The 17,631-nt window shown below is 39.8% G+C and overlaps 1 protein-coding gene across 8 annotated transcripts in view; it reads left to right on the forward strand.

Annotated features, from left to right (window-relative positions):
• Positions 1-17,415, forward strand: part of TBC1D1 (TBC1 domain family member 1) — a 104,533-nt gene extending 87,118 nt beyond the window's left edge. For all 8 annotated transcript variants that reach the window (XM_040063962.1, XM_040063960.1, XM_058420604.1 and 5 more), the window contains 5 exons: positions 4,524-4,768; positions 5,209-5,368; positions 9,641-9,810; positions 12,492-12,662; positions 15,627-17,415. In XM_040063962.1, coding sequence (XP_039919896.1) covers positions 4,524-4,768; positions 5,209-5,368; positions 9,641-9,810; positions 12,492-12,662; positions 15,627-15,824 — 944 coding nt within the window. In that variant the 3' untranslated portion in view covers positions 15,825-17,415. The remainder of the gene's footprint in view (positions 1-4,523; positions 4,769-5,208; positions 5,369-9,640; positions 9,811-12,491; positions 12,663-15,626) is intronic.
• Positions 17,416-17,631: the final 216 nt, after the last annotated feature.

Here is a 17,631-nt window from a genome sequence, read left to right on the forward strand (position 1 = left end):
AGTACAATAGTGGTCTGAAAACAAGGGGTTTGAGATCTCTGTAAGATGCTTAAAGAAGATAACAAAAATGCCTTTCACTATTTAATAAGAGGTTGTTGGTAAGAACTGCTTTGAATCTGGTGTGAGAAACAAAGACCTGATGTTTTTCCAAGAGGATCACAGCTCTTTTGTGTGGGATAATCCCACATTGAACTCAATATTCATTATGCTCTTCCCTAATAAAGGCAAAAAATCAATGTCTTCCAGAGCACAGCACTGACACTTTGGTTCTGAGGAGCTGTGTGGCTCAATTTAAGAAGTCCATTATCACTGCATTTGATTAAATGAATTTACAGTGAAAAACTCCATCAAAGGAAATTATGCACTGCAAGTAACCAAATGTCATGTGAAAGCACGATAAAAATTTATGGGGAAAGTTGTACTTGGCCTGATCTGAATGATTAATACCCATTGCATTATTTTTTTCTTACATCTCTTGTGTAAAGCAGTAGTACAGAATTGTCCCATTATAATTCTGCTCTTTATAACTATCAGCACAGTGTTTAAGCATTTTTCACTGCAAATGCATCTACTCCCTTTATTGCCTGATAAGGAAGGATTACCTTTACCCAGAGCTGCCTGGGAGCACCGATTTATTATTTTATTTAAAAAATTAATGTGCTGACTGTCTTCAGTGGGTACTAAACTGTGAGAAGATTTGTCAAGTTTAACTGGTGACCTGAGCTTTAGATGATAAAGAGGCTATTTTCTCCTTTTTTGCAACACTTGGGAAAGTGAATCAAAATGCCAAAGCAGTGCATAGAAAATACATAAGAATGTGAAGGCACAGGTGTGTTTCTGCAGAAAGTGGTGTGACCGGAGGTGGGAAAGGGTGGTGCTGGATGTCACCTTCACTTTCCCCTACTTGGCAGACCTGCCTGGTTTTGACTTGGCACTGGGAAAGTAACAGTCCAAGGAGCTTTAATGCCAGCAGGGAATAGGCAGTGGCAGTGTGTATAAATTGTCTCCCTTCAGACTTTGCACACCAGTCTAGGAAATCCCCTGGACCGAGCAGTGCCAGACAAGAATCTTTTGTGTTTGAGAGAGACATTTGCATACAGCCAGAGATGATTTCCTAGCAAATACCTATTGTCCAGCATGCCTGGTGTTGATAGCCCTGGCAGTGAAGGGTGGGACACTGAAGTGGTTCAGTAAGAGGTGAACAGTTTCGTGCTGCGTTAATTAATTGAACACTTTAGCAGAGGAATGGTGCTGGGATGACTGTTGGACAGTAGGGAGCACAGTCAGTCTGAGCTTGGTTGTCTCTGACAAGATATTGAGGCTTACTGGCTCAGCAAGCTGTTCATATTTTCTACCTGGTTCTGCACACAAATACTCTCTCATCTTAGCCATGTGCTCTTCTTTTTAATTTGTAGAAACAAATGACTGCATGTGTTGGCAAATTGGCAGCTTCATGGCGGTTTTCACGCAAGGTGTTGTTTCTGCTAGGGTGCTATTTGCCAGCCATTAGCTGAAAGGGGCATTGGGCTCTGTCATAACCATAAAGTGACTTAGGAAGCTGAAGACTTCATAGTGATTCACATTGAAATAGAGCTGTGCTGCATGGTAACAGACAGCATAACTAGATAGGCAGCTGGAAGGGATTTGCATGTTCTGACTTGTGTTCCTTCAGGCTATCAGAAACGTTTACTCTCAAATCTTTAAGAATCCTTCTGAGAGCATACACTTACACCTTGAGAGAAAAAAGGTCTCGAAACATAGTGATTATAATACTTAAAATACTTTCCCAAATTAGGCTAAATAGGTCATGTTAACACAGTATGAGCCAAAGCTGTAACAGTGTTGCTTGCACTTAGTTGAATTGATGCATCCTCAGACGTAAATAGTGCTTCCAGAGGCCAGGAATGTGCATGTGGATGCAGAGCTAAGGTATAGCAGCTGCTTTGCTGGCCACTGTAGGAAACCATCCATCACTGGGTGTTGGCTGAACACGGCAAAAAAATTAGGCTTTGTTTCATTACATTTAAAAAAATAAAGTAATAGGTATTTACTTTCACATTCTGGGGCTCTAGAGGTATCACAGTTAATTTAGTCTCTTTTTGGCAGGGCCAGAGATCTTTGCTCCAAAATAAAGGTTAAAATTCTTAGTTAAGCCAACATCAGAGCACTCAGAAACACATCAGCTTGCGAGTTTAGCAGTTCTTTTCCTCATCCATTTACTGGTTTTTGGAACTTCTTAGCGTTTTTATTCTTGCTAAGCTTGTAACTCCATTTCATGACTTACATGAAATGAGCTTTGCCACCTGAGTGAGGCAGTGCAGGTATGCCTTTAGACTGTGCTGTAGTAATTTGTCCTTCAAGCAAAGGAATCCAAGCTTCTTCTCATTTGAAAGCTAGAAATACTTATTCTGTAGCATTCAACTGTGACACCCTGGCCAAGGAGACCTACTCAGAACTGAATGCCATGTCCCATGTGACAGGCTAGAGCAGCTACCAGATGGCAGAAGGACTCTGCCCCAGGCTTTGTCTTGAAACGGGAGTTCTGATAATATCTGGCTGCACAGCAGCATTCCAGGAGTTAAAGGGTGGGGTGGTATTTAACAAGTGGGCAACCAGCAAACAAGCTCCACTTAGTATTAGAACAAAAGAAGTATTCAAATTTCTTCTCTGCTGAGGTATTTCACAGAGGAAGTTTGATACGGGAAGGGTTTTTCCTAAAAGTGAAAAATTTGCCTTTGGAAGTTTTTTTTTTTAAAATCCATAAAGGTTAAGTCTTTAATGTCTTTGTTCACAGAATCACAGAGTAGTTGAGATTGGAAAGGGGCTCCTGAGATCATCTAATCCAAATCCCCCTTGCTCAAAGCAAGGTGTGGGCAGGCTGCCTAGGATCATGTTTGCTCAGACTATGAATATGTCCATAGATATCACAACCTCTTTGGGCAACCTGTGCCAATGTCTATCCACCCGTACAACAACAACAACAACAACAACAACAACAAGGAAAGAAAGGGGAATTTCCTGTTTTTCAATGTGTGCCCATTGCATCTTGTTCTATCAGTGAGCACTGCTGGGAAGAGCCTGGCTCCTTCTTCATTCCCTTCCACTGGGTATTTGTGCACACTGGTAACATCCTCCTGAGCCTTTTCTCTTCTGGGCTGAACAGTCCCAGTTCTCTCGACCTCTCTTCATACAAGAGATGCTCCAGTCCCTCTGTTGTCCTAGTGGCCCTTTGCTGGACTCTCTCCAGTATGGCTGTACCTCTTTTGTAGTGGGAACAGAGAACTGGGCACAGCACTCCAGATGTGGCCTCACCAGTGCTGAGTAGAGGGGAAGGATCAGCTGCCTGCAGCTGCTGGCAGCACTCCGAATGCAGCCCAGGATACCATCAGCCTTCTTTGCTGCAAGGGCAAATTGCTGGTTCAAGTTCGACCTGGTGGCCACCAGAATCCTCAGGTCCTTTTCTGCAAAGCTGCTTTCCAGATGGGTGGCAAATACTGGTGCACGGGTTTGTTTCCTCCAAGTGCAGGAATTTTGCACTTAACCTTGCTGAACTTCATAAAGGTCCTTGAAGCTCATTTGGCCAGCCTGTTGAGGACCCTCTGAATGGTAACAGGTGAATCTCTCACTCCTCCCAGTTTTATATTACCTTCAGGCTTGCTGAGGGTGTGCTGTGCCCCATTGCCCAGGTCATTAGTGACCTGCCCTTGTAAGGGATCAGCTGGAACAAAGGCTGCTCCAGGCACCCTGTCATCAAGGGCAGCTGACAAGGGTTGGTTAGCATCAGCTTTACCAGCATCAGCTATACCAGCCAGCAGCAGTGTCCTCATGCTTCCAGGAGTCCCCTGCTGATCCTGGATATAGTCTTGTGTATGCTCAAAGCTCAAGGAAGCAAAGCCCAGAAATGGCTGCACAAAATGCTGTGTCTGTTGGCTGCCTCGATTAGCCGTGCTCTCACATAATATTTATATAGCATATATCATAGCTTATATACAGCCACACAATTCTTGGTGTGGTACGGGCTGCAGGGAAAAAAAAGGCAGATGGAGACTGGGAGGGACCAAGGCAAGGACAGTTGTGACAAGAGACAGATTTACATGAAAAAGACAAAAAGTAAAAGTAAAGGGAAGGGACCTCAGCCTGAGTAGATCAGATGTTCTAAGTCTGTGCCTGGATCCTAATAGTTGAGCTTATTAGGACAACTTATAATAGTCCTTATAATAGTTTATTATCCTTTAATAAACTGTTCAGGGATCAGTCTTAAGAATCAGGTATTCAGCCGTTCCAAACAACACATTTTCCCCTGACAGTTTCTAAATTAACTCTGCAATGACTATAACAAAACAGTAGTGTAAGAGTTGTTCTGTATTGTTAACTTTCTAATGTCTTTCTTTGGGTTGGTTCAAAATCTACTTCTCAAAAAATCTACAGTTTTGAAAGACCGCTTAATTTGACAACATGACAAGGTTTTGAGGTTTTGTTGTTTATTTTTTAGTTTAAGTCACTAACTTCAGCTCTTTTCACAGGGCGCACGTTTCCAACCCATCCGTACTTCTCAGCACAGCTGGGCGCTGGGCAGCTGTCACTCTACAATATTTTGAAGGCCTATTCACTTCTGGACCAGGAAGTAGGATATTGCCAGGGCCTCAGTTTTGTAGCAGGAGTTTTACTACTCCATATGAGTGAAGAAGATGCTTTTAAAATGCTGAAGTTTCTTATGTTTGACGTGGGCCTGAGAAAACAATATCGTCCTGACATGACAATTTTACAGGTATGATTTCATTTTTTTTTAAGTAAAGGATGCTAATGTTAAATAATAATAATGGAATACAGCTAGCATTGTCAAAACCTGAACTTAAATTGAGTTCTTAAAAATGGGGAAGGATAATCTAGGAAAAGAATACCTCATCTTAAACGCATGATTTTTCAGATCAAAATACTTCTGGGGAAACTATGGAAACCATAAATAAGAAGACTTCTGTTGTGTTCAAATGAAGTTCAAATGACCCTGCAGATGAGCCTGTTGTAGCCTCACAGGTGACCCATCCTGTGTCTTCTAGGTGGCTTCCGAGTATTTCTTGTTTCCACACAGTTTCATCCAAACATCAATTGACAAATACCTTTCTCTGTTTCTGATAAGCATGAAGCATGAACTTTGCTATGAATGTTAAAACATGTTGATCTTTAGTCTCCTGTTCCTATTCCATGCAGATCCAGATGTACCAATTGTCTCGACTTCTTCATGACTACCATCGAGACCTCTATAACCACCTAGAGGAACATGAGATTGGCCCCAGCCTCTACGCTGCTCCCTGGTTTCTCACCATGTTTGCCTCCCAGTTTCCCCTTGGATTTGTATCCAGAGTGTTTGGTAATTCTCCATAAAACTTCTCTCTGCTCTTTCTGAAGTCTTACATTTGGAATCTCGTTATTAGGAACAGCATTGCTATCCAAACTGTTTCAGACACCCAGGAGAAATATTTGCTTACTGTGAACAGAGGAAAAACAACAGAAGTGTGCAGTATATCGGTGAAACTGGAAGAGAGAGGTGCAAAGTAAATGACAGTCCCTAATGTCTTTTCATCCTCCTTGCTACCTTTTCCCACCTTGTAAGCACTTTTCGAGAGGATGTAAAATGCAATGCCACGAAGGCAGCCATTGTATTATGACAAAGATCCTTCAACACTAACAACTAGTTATTTTCAAGCTGAAAAGAGATGTAACAAAGGCATCATCTGAGAAATACATCCATTTACTCCATTATCATCATTTCCAGCAGTGTCAGCGGAAAATTAGCTTGAGGGTTATGTTTTAAAACACATAGAGATGGCCCTTGCAGTGTAATCATGGATTTACTCTGCAGAACACAAGACATTTAAACTAGTGTCTCTTATCCTGACAATTTTAGTTCCAAAAATGTTTAGAATCATCTGGGGTTTAGTTTCCAAAGTCACTTCTGTTGCCTGTTTTTAGAATCTACAGAAGCTCTCTTTTTAAATGAAATTCCAATTAAGAATTTACCTTGATGCTATCTTCTGGATGTATATTTCATAGATTGGTTGGTGTTTGAGAAGATGTTTTGTTTCCTTTTCAAAGAAATTGAAAATCCTGTTATGTTTTTCAACTTCATTCTGCGGTACTGGATTATCCATAATGAGTGGGCTGGTTTGGAGTTTTCTCCCCAGTTCTTCTCTTCTAGTGAGAAGCTAGTTTGATTTTCCTTGCATCTCATTTCCATTGCATCTCATTTAAGAGATGCAATGAAGAAATTATTTCTTAGTGGATTAATATTGACACGTCAAACAATATGGTCCTGTCTACCACAAACACTAATATAGAGCTCAAGAAGAACCAACAGCAATTCTGTCTGGTTTCTGTTTAAGGGCATGCTAAAAGTAATGCTAGAAAAATTCACAGTGAAAAGGATGGTGTAAAGGGCAGAACTATATGTCCCATGATTAGCATCCAAACTCCAGGGAAAACAGCATGTTTTTTTCCTGGAAGAGTTCAAAGCAGGTTAATGTACATCAACAAGTATGTAGCTGACAGTAATAATCTGTAGGAATCAAATGAAGTGCTGTATGCAAATGTCATATACCAAGTTTATAATCAGCTCATCTTTTTGTTATTCTTCATCTTTCACAGTATTATCCATTGTAAGAAATGTTTGAATTGAAGAATTGTCTGCAGTGAGGTTATAAATGTGCCTTGTGTATCCTGTATGTTTGGATTTCTGCCCTAATACACAGATTAGTATTTTCTCTGTCATTGAAGGATCATAGAGCTTTAGAAAACAAAGGCTTTGCATTAGAATAGAAAGCACAGAGCTACACACATTTGATTTTAGGTCCAGAAGGGAAAAGCATGTGTGACAGAAGCTGTTGCCTCTTAAAAACCTCTGATGTTTTTTAGAGAGAAAGTTCAATGTGACCAACACCCGCAGTTTTGTATTTAGTATTTTCCTTAATTTTCCTTTGTATTTATTAATTTCATTAAAACGGTATTTACTGGAGCTGTGTAGATTAGAAACATTGGACATTCTCTTACATTAGAAAGTAAAATCTCATCCTCACCCATACGAAAGACTCTGAAACACAACTTTAAACAAAAGACTAGAGCTGTCACTCTGCCAGTGGCTGCCATTAACAGCATGGTGAGTTAAAATCCAGTAATTTCTGACCCATGTCACACAGTCCTGCAGAATATACATATATAGATTTTCATTGCTCACTTACTAGAACCCTTGGGAGGAAGGAATGTTGATGCTGAAGTAACTGATTTGTGGGTTACTAGCAGTCTGAGATTGCCCTGCCATTTTCTAACACGTTTTCTCTGAGCTAGTATTTGAAACTAGCCCACTCCTATTTCATTATACAATTGTTACTGAAGACCATTCCCTTGGATTTCCATAGAGTGTGCTTCTTGCAGACATCTAACAGGCAGTGTGTAAAAGAAGTGGCTTAGGCGGTTTTATGAATGAAATAGCAAAAATCTTTTGAAGTTTTTATCTGTCCAAAGTTTCAACACTTCTCCTGAGCAGGAGCTGATGAAAGTGCAGTGTTAAGAAAGGTGCAGTGTTAAGAAAGATGCATTCTTTAGTACCTCTGCTTACTTATTAATAGAGGAGATTTCCTACGACAGTATTTATTTTGTTTCAAGATTGTAGATAAAACTTAATTTTTTAAAATCCTGTAGGCTGCCAGTCAAGCTGACATTAATTTGGGTACCTTCACTGTATTGTTGTTGGCTGGGAGCCCACTTAATATGAAGCATGGGGAGTGGATAACAAACAGGTCTTTGTTAAGTACTTGCTGTTTTAAATGAGGGATTTTAGCCATGTATTACCAGCTCAGTCATACAGACATTCATTAACAGCTTTTAGTGCTAACCTTGAGTTAACCTGCACATTATGGGGCAGGTGCTGAATCATAAATGCGCATTCTTTTTAGTTCTGCTTTTTTCACTTTGTGTTTCTAGCTGTTCTTCAGTATTTCCTGTCCTAATATAGAGCTTTCCCTAGGAATCATTTTCCCATAGTATTGAGTTTCAATAGAGAATTGAGGCAGATGCCTGCTCTGTTACCACTTTTTAATCATTTCTGCCACTGGGGTTCACATTGAGCTCAACACAGAGCTGAAAAATGTTACACCCCTTTTAGGACAAACTGCAAGAAAGTGTGAGATTTGTGGTTAGTTTTTACTCGTGCTTCTCTTTCTTGGAGAGAGAGAGAGAGTGAAAGGAGTTATGGCTTCAACATTGCAAGCTAAAGAGAAAAAGAGGGGAATTTCATTATGATACAAATTTGGAAATAGAATTTGATTTTACTAAGAAAGGCTCTTAGCCAGCGCTTTCATAGGTTCTTCACGACATCAGAGATAACTAGTTTTTCTAGTAGCTGTTTCTCTTACAGCATGGTGGGTTTTTTCTATATCTTTGCTTTACTCTTCCTTTTTTTCTTTTTTTTTTTCCTCTTTTTTTTTTTAGCATCAAGACTTACCTTTCTTTTTTGTGTCACTGTGCTACTTTGTATGTGATTGATTGTGGCTGCATTCACAGCTTCAAATACAAAGCAGGGAAAGAACAAGAGAGAAGCCCTTTCAAAGTAAATTTATATTTAGGAAATATGATAAAAACCCCACAGTATCTTCTATTCCTTTATCACCTCCGTCAGTATTGTTTCATTTGTTAGATGCTTCTGTCTATAGCAAGGTGATCATCCTTCAGTGAAACCCAGGAGCAGGTTCTGAGTTACAGTAGCAGGAAATGCAGGACAATGCTGTTTATACAGATTGGGTTTCTTGTCTGATGCCTCAATTGTTGACTTATATTTTTTTATTCTTTAAATACATAGACACTTTGTAAAAGAAAAGAAAGGAAAGGACATTACATTGAAAGGTCACTGTGTACTGTGGTTTCAGTGTGCTTGGTATGCCGGGTGCTCTCATTGCAGGGCCACCTGCAATATTTACACTTAAGCTGTATGACTAAGATTTCAGGGTACTTATTAATATCCTTATTAGCATATTAACAGAAGTGGTTGAGACACATAAATAAACACACACACACCTGAAACTTTCAGGCTACTGGAAAGTGTGAATTTAGCCTCATGGGCTCAATGTTGTATTGTGTTTTTGTGGCTTTTTCCACCACATGAGAGGAAAAACAGAATTTCAGATCTTCAGTTGTGTCTTCAGGCATAGTTTTTTCCCTGTTGTATTATGATTTTTAAAGGGCATTGAGATTAGATTTCTGTTCAAATTTATATTCCTACAAACATCAGAACAGCCCACTAAACTATTACATGCACAAAAAGTGGCAACATTGGTAAACTTGACTACCTAGTTTATTGTAGACTTAGCTTAAACTTGAATTGCCTTTTTTTTTTTTTTTTTTTTTTTTTTTTGAAAACTCACTAAACAAATGAGTAAGTGATTGTGTTAGTCAAGTGTGCTATTCACAGTAATAATCTTGATCCTATAGAACTTCTGAAGCCATAGCCAAGAGCACATAGATACACCACAGTGTATCTAACCTCCAGGTCACTCCTGTCAGAAGTTGTTTTCCTTGGACAATTTATTGTTTTGATATTCTCGTAAAAAGATGTGCTTGCTTGATATAACCTGGTTTTTCCTTGTTTTCACAGATATGCTCTTTCTTCAAGGATCAGAGGCTATTTTTAAAGTGGCTTTAAGTCTTTTGGGAAGCCATAAGCCCTTGATTCTGCAGCATGAGAATCTAGAAACTATTGTTGATTTCATTAAAAGCACTCTCCCCAACTTGGGTTTGGTACAGATGGAGAAGACCATTAGTCAGGTATGGAATAAACTGCACACATGCGTGGTATGCAAAGGAATGCTCCTGTTTAAGTTCTTGACAGAAAAACCAGAACAGCTACTTCAAGCTGAGAACTCTCTTGCAGTTTGGAAGATGTTGAAAACTTTTTGGAAGCAGGTGACTTATAAACTAAGATGACTTTGTATGTTATTTTGACTATTGGTTATTGTCAGTTTATGAAGCCTTTAGTGAAAATTAATTTTTTTTTCACCAAAGAATCTTGCCTTCTAAGTCTCATATCGAAAGCAAAAATTGACTTACAAGAGCCTCACAAATATTAACCTTACTTAATGAAATTAGAAGCCTCCCTACATCAACTCTGTCTCTACTGGCTTTTATGGTGCTGGCCCATTATGTAACAACAGCACCTTTGTAATTCTCTCAGGGGCAGTGCAGACTCTTGCAGTGAGTAGTGACCCTAGACAGCAAAACTTGGAATCCTTGATAAAAGTCTTTTAAACAGCAGACAAGGAAAATGATGCAATACTGCTAAGCTAGCAGAATGCTCCAGATGATACTTAAGGACTATGAAAAAACTGGAAATTATTTCAGTTAAGGCTTGCCTGTTTAAAAACCCTAAGGGTTTTTACACTTGACATCTACACTGCAGCAGGCAAATAGAAGATGGGCTTTAGCCAGTTTCTCTGAAGGCCTTGTGTGGTCCAGAACATAGTGTCTGTACTGTGCAGAACTGCAGATGCTGACAGCTCCCCAGGGGCCGCCGGAGATCACAGCCTGTGGGTTGATAAAGCAAGCAGCAGCAGCAGCGCAGTGCTCTGCAGAGGGCTGGCGAGGGGCTCCCTCCAGCCCTGGCAGCGAAGCTTCTCGGGGACACAGCTCACATTGGCGCCAGAAAAATGGCTCCTAGTGCTTACTGTCAAAGGAGGGAAATGAGACCTAGAAAGTCAGCGCAAGGGAAGGAAAGCAAGGAGTTTCCAAGGGGCCAAGGGGGTTGTACGTTACCTGCCAGGCTGGAAGACTTTTAGTGCTTAGGTGACCTGCAGAAAACCATGTGCTTTGAGTGGAAGGAGAGAGACTGCTCTGTTTAGGCAGCCCTGACTGCTCCGAATTTGAAGTGGTAGGTAGAAGGCAGAAGTGTGGGTAGGTAGAAGTGAATAGAAGGACGAGCAGTTGCCCTGCTTTGATCAGGGCTGATTTTGAAGAGAGCAGCTGTTTGAGCAGCCCACAGTCCATACACAGCTCCTGGGTTAATCCCCATGCTCCTCATCCTTCTGCAGCGTGGCCTTTGGTTCCGTGCCTTAATGTGCCTTCGGCTGGCTAGGTTTCAAATCAAACTTTTTATTGCCTCATGTTTCCCTTCTTTCAGATTTGATACTCTGGTTATGACAGCAGGGATTTCCCTCCCTCCTCAGCAGCACAGAGGCTAGAAGTGGCAGAGGTCATGAGAGGAGCTAACCTTCTGCCCCGCTGAATTGCACTGCTTGTTTTATTGAAATTTGAACAGGGTGTCTTCTACAGAGATGCTCAAATTCACAGAAAATGAAATTTCCCTATGTGTAATCAAACTCGAATTAAAATTGTATTTCAGCCTTCTGTGCTTAGATGCTCAGTATATGTTTGTGCTGCCATTTAACTATAATTTTTATTGGACATGTGACAAACATTTCGTAAACTGATGTTTTCTTAACCAGTGGTTAAAGTTTTGTAGACAGAGCAGATAAATAAAATAGGCAAAAGTTCCTGTTACCTTTAATAGGCATTTAAGATGGGATTTGACATTTGACTTACTTTCAGAATGAATAACATACAAGAGAAGAGGTTTAAAAACAAAGAATGACCCTAGAACTTCCCTTCTTGGACTATTTTTCAAATACACTTTAAAATCAACTTTTATTTCTTCAGTGTTCTGTGATTGGCACACTTGCCTTTTAATTCATTACCTTCTTCACTGCTTGTAGAGGAGATTGGAGTCATAGTTATGAATAATTTGAAAGCAGATGCTTGCTAAAACCTAGAAAAAGGAAAAGAAAATAGTAGGTTTTTTTCCTTGGGGTTACTCTGCATCTCAATTTATTTGTCTGCTTTTAAAATAAAAGGTTTTCTCAATGTTCATAGATAAGACTGAGTATTAATTTCAGTGGTTTGTAGTTAATGGTAATAGAAACCTATTTTGATGTTACGTAATGTTTTTGTTAAGTGTGTAAGGATGAATTATCTAATTTTCTTTCAGTCTGTAAAAATACTATAGAATCATAAATTAAAATAGCAAAGTCTACTGGTTTTCATTTAAAGCTTTTATTTTACTTAGCCTTACACTTATATGTGTGGCAGGTGAGTTTGGACCACACGTTTTCTGAACTGACAATGATTCTGGGTGTGAACTGAATGTATTAAATTTGAAAAGGGGAATACCCTACAAAGTCCACACCCTTGAAACCTTTAGTGCAAGTAGTTTTGCTGAAGTCAGGCAGCAAATCAGTAGCAAAGTTTTTAAGTAGATCCAATGCCAATGTATTGCACTCTTCTGCCTCAGGCTTGCCATTTCCACAACAGGAAATGTCAATGCCAAAAAAGAAGTCCTTTTTTTGTATGCATTGATTAAATATCTAAGTCTGTATCTAGATCAATAGCTTTTAAAGCCTTGAAAGAGAAATGTTTTTGAACTGCACAGCACCTAATAATACTTTTATATACAACAGGTGTTTGAAATGGATATTGCCAAGCAGTTGCAAGCTTATGAAGTTGAATATCACGTGCTTCAGGATGAGCTTATAGATTCATCTTTAAATGACAATCAGAGACTGGATAAATTAGAAAAGGCAAACAGTAGCCTGCGCAAACAAAACTTTGATCTCCTGGAAGAACTGCAGGTACAATTTATATTTCATATATGATTAACATTCTAATTTTCTGATTTATTCGCTTTTCAGAAGAGATTGTCCTACACCACATCACAGGAGAGATTGATGTTTGGTCTAGAGAATTTAAAATGTACTCACTTAAAAGGTTTATTTAGTTTAGCCCTCAAAGTTTACATGCAGAAGAAATTCTAAAAGAGGGGTGGTTAGAGCATATAATTGTAGTTAGTGAAAATTTGATTCAACACACTGCCTCTTCTCTTGCAATTAAAATCTTTTTCTGTAGAAGATAACTAAAAATAAAGTGCTTTTTCAACTTCATTTTTACATTTTCAGTCACTGCTTTATTACAACAGGGATACTACTCTGTCAAAATTGGGTAAACTAAATGCAATGTCACAATTTAGGGATATGTTAGAGAAAGGATATATTGTCTCTAAAGACATACTTTCTATTACAATTTTTAAACTGTTATCCAGATTGTTTGAACATTATGTGAAATAATAATTTCTATATATATGCTCAATGCCAGTTCAGTCTGCAGAATTTTCAGAGGCAATGCTCCTGTTCTGTGTAAGGGGTTATTTTTTGATTATCTGAGCAAAAAGTCAGCTTTCTGGCTGCTTTATAACAGGATGTTTGCTATAAAACTTTTGACTGTGCATTAAATTTGATGGAGAAAGGGATTTCAAGGGTAAGAAGCAGACATTTCAAACCTCTTGATAATTGTTAAAGACATAAACTTTGTAAGATAATTGGTGAGGGAAGTTTAGGTTTCTCAGACACTGTTTCCTTATCCTGACTAAAGCTATTCAATTATACAGATTTAGATTGCCCCTCCTAACAAAAATTTGCTTTAGCTGTACATTCTGATCCTGTGAGATCTGATCCTGTTTTAGGTTCTAGGCTGAGCCTTAGAGAAGTCAGAACGAGAGGAACTCTTCTGCAAGACATTTTCATAAAGCTTTGGGCAACATGGACAAGGAAATTGTTGAATATAGTAAGGGGAAGATGGATTTCTGGGATGATAATTCAAGGTGTGATGTCCTATAAATACCTGTATCAAGGATCTTAAGCTCAGGAGTGTGGGCTGGACACTGGACTGTGGTGGATTGAAAACTGACTGAATGACAGGTCTTGAGGAGTTGTGATCAGTGGCACAGAGTCTAGTTGGAGGCCTGTGACTAGCAGTGTTGCACAAGGTTCAATACTGGGGCCAGTATTATTTATCTTCTCTGTCAATGATTTGGATGAAGGGGCAGGTGCCTCCTCAGCAGGTTCACTGATGACACAAAACTGGGAGGAGCAGCCAACACCCCAGAGTGCTGTACAGCTCTTCAGAAGGGCCTTGACAGGCTGGAGAGATGAGCAGAGAAGAACCATCTAAAATTCAGCAAGGGCAAGTGCAGGGTCCTGCACCTGGGGAGGAATAACCCCCAGCACAGGCTGGGGGCCAACCTGCTGGGAAGCAGCTCTGAGGAGAAGGACCTGGGGGTCCTGGTGGACAACAAGCTGTCCATGGGCCAGCAGAGTGTCCTTGTGGCCAAGAAGGCCAGTGGGATCCTCAGGGGCATTAGGAAGAGCCCTGCCAGCAAGTGGAGGGAGGTGATCCTGCCCCTCTGTTCAGCCCTGGTGAGGCACATCTGGAGTGCTGTGTCCAGTTCTGAGCTCCTCTCCTGAGTACAAGAGAGAAATGGAGCTCCTGGAGCAGGTCATCAGTATATGAAGAGAAGGTGTGAAGTGGATGGAGCCTGGCTCCACTCGGAGGGTGAAGTGCAGTAGGAAAAGAGGAAACGGGCAGAAGCTAACGCACAGGAAGTTCCACCTGAACATGAGAAAAGACTTTACAATGTGCTTGACTGAGCACTGGCACAGGTGGCCCAGAGAGGTTGTGGAGGCTCCCTCGCTGAAGATATTCAAAAGCAGTCAGGACACAGTCCTGAGTGACATGCTCTAGGGACCGTGGTTGGACAGGGAGGTTGCAACTAGATGACCTCCAGTGATTCCTTCCAACCCTATCAACTCTGTGATTCTGTGATCTTCCACTCACTCCTGTCCCTATAGACTTGACAGCCTTAAGCTGTTTATTACGAAGCTCATCTCCACTTGAGTGCTGGCAAGCAGCTAGAGTCACAGCAGGGAACTTAACTATCTAACATCGTAGCGTTGAGCAATCCCTTTGTCTTGGAGTTGGGCTTCATCACCCTTTTTTTCATAGGGTGGAAAGTGATTCACTGCTGATAGGAGAAAAATGCATCGGCAGATAACGTGGGTCAATATTATTTATCAATATTTTGTCCCCAAAGGCTGAACTTCTTAACCCATCATAATCACATGATGGGTAGTAAGCTCATCAGAAAGGCAAATACTTCACTGAAAGCAAAGACCACCCCGTACTCATGTCTCCAAATGTTATCCAGTGCTGAGACTTCCAGACAGGTATCTGATGTTGTCAACGTGCCTACAGTCTCACATAATGAGTTTGAACAGTCTAATACTTTGTTTCACCATGAAGTATAGTACCAGTATGAGCAGCCTTTTGAGGAAGAATTGTTGAAATTTTTCATAATGTATTTTCCATTTGCATATTGCTCTAAATCCTCTTCTTGTCCTTTACATTCAAACCTGGTATTCCTTGTACTCAAAGCGGAGATGAAATGAGGATGCAGCTAACATGCTGAGTTGTCTTTATTTTGCAAAGCGACAAGTGTGGCTGGCCAAAAATATCTCCCAGTTTACCCATACAGAAGCTTATCTTAACCTTCAGTTTTTTGGTATAAAATTTGCAGATTTGATAACTTTCTATTTACATTACTTTGCATTATATTCTGAGTTTAATTGTTCATAATTTCTAAAGTATTTTATATGTATTAATGTACCTCAGAAAATAGTTTAAAGATGGTTTCAGTCCTTAATGAATTTACCTTTTTCCCCCCTTCCCATCCTTTCTCTCCTCCTATCTTTTTACTTTGATAGGTGGCTAATGGAAAAATCCAAAACCTTGAAGCTACCGTAGAGCTTTTATTGACCAATGAAGGCAAACTGAAGCAGTCCATCCTCACTCTTGAGCAGGAGCGAGCGGCTCTGCTGAAAGCTGTGGAAGAGATGCAAAAAAAGATGGGTGATACTGATGGGAAGCCTCTACTTACTAGACAAGAACTGTGTGCTGACTGACCTGCACAGTTCAAAGGGAGCAGAGAAGCTGAGCAAGAAACAAAGGGAAGAACTAAGTCATTTTGTCACGATCCACGGGGATTTGATGTTGTCATGTTCATTGTATATGCCTTACTGTGGCAAAGCAAGATATGGGCATGGTGGCTTTCCATATCGGAGAAGTTGCTTTCCTGGGGAAAAGATTCTTCTCTTCTTAGTATGTAGAAATACAATGAAGAGTAAGATGCCATGTAAGAAACAGTAAACAGGAGAAACTTACTAGTGTGTGCAGTCATACACAATACACTGTAAATATGGTATGGATTCTTCAGTAAGTGCTTCTAAACCCTAAGTGCTTTGGGTTTGTCACATTTTTGTTTGTGTCTGGACCACCAACATGTTAAATAGCACATCCTTTAGAAGGTCTTTTGAAGAAATATGTCAGTGTAAAACCTTTGAGTGGATGACTGCTCCATTGCAGCTATGCAGTGGTAGCATTTACAGGTGAGTTGTGATTAGACTTGAGATTTTTGACAGTGTAATTCTCCTACAGCTTGACTGGGTTCTGTTAATTATGTTGTTTACACCTCAGAAAACTGCTTCCTGATGCTTGAAGGTGTCAATCCATTGGACTCCAGGGAGCTGGACGTTATTATATGTAACTATGCATAACTGGGGGTTGCCTTCCTTTTTTTAAAGTATGTTGGTTTAGTATATTTCTTGTTTAACTACCATTAATTTCGTGTATTGTTAATTAGCATTATCAGATAAACATACTGTATATAGTAACTGCATTATTCTTAACAAAATATACAGATATTAATTTGGTGAAGCCTGTGACTCTTGCAGGATCATTCAAGGATTTATATTCAGACTTCTCAAATTTCATCTTATTTATTTCTGATCAGCTGTGTGATGTAAGACTTTTTTTTGCTGGGAAACTAATGTCCACTGTCATTTTTTTCCCTTTATTTGCTACTCTGTGTCCACGCATCCTCTGAGAAATGTAAAGACTTTTTCTGATGTGGAGTAGTTTCAAGAGCTTCATGGTGTGCCAGATATGTTTAAACTGTTTCGTAAAGGGTATATAAGTTCTAATTAGGACACCATTCTTTTTGCAAAGCATCTTTCAAATTAGATTACATATCTAAAAAAGTAAGTCTCACTTTCCTTAATGCAAAAGTAGTTTGCAAGCCATTTAAAGCAACACTGTGCAATAACACCCATGGATATGCTGTTGTTTGGGTTTGCGTCAGAATTAGGAATATTGCCATGGGGTTTTTTTCAGTCCCTAAGCGCTGAGTTAGTAGGCACTGGTGCTTTGTTATAGTGGAGATTCACCCAGGATGTGATTTTTATATGTTTGGTTTTTGCAAGTCCACTTTGTATTCACTTAGTATTGAAATTCCACATACGTGAGTTATTATTAATCCATTTACCTCCCAAGGTTTTTTTTTTTTAATTTGGAAATCCATAGTGAAGCTTACGCTTCATGTTTAAAATCTTGTCATAATGGACCTCATACTGTTAAATCACTCAGTAATGTTGCATTTTTAAAGCATAGTTCATACACTGACTTTTTAACAAGAGCAATAAAGAGAATAATAATCTATGCCTACATCTATGTTGTTACATTTTTTGACACTGAAAAACAAAACCAGAGCTGGTGGGGTGCCAGTTCAGAACCACGTAAGATGAGACTCCTCCTGGAAGTACGGTACTGTCTGCAGTGGTTGGTAATTTCCATTCAGCTCCCTGGTACAATGAAACAGTTGGTTCTATCTTGTTAGAAAAGCATTGCTTGTTCCCTATTTCTCAGAAAGTCATG

This window comes from Hirundo rustica, chromosome 5 (assembly GCF_015227805.2).
Source record: "Hirundo rustica isolate bHirRus1 chromosome 5, bHirRus1.pri.v3, whole genome shotgun sequence".
Taxonomy (NCBI): Eukaryota; Metazoa; Chordata; class Aves; order Passeriformes; family Hirundinidae; genus Hirundo; species Hirundo rustica.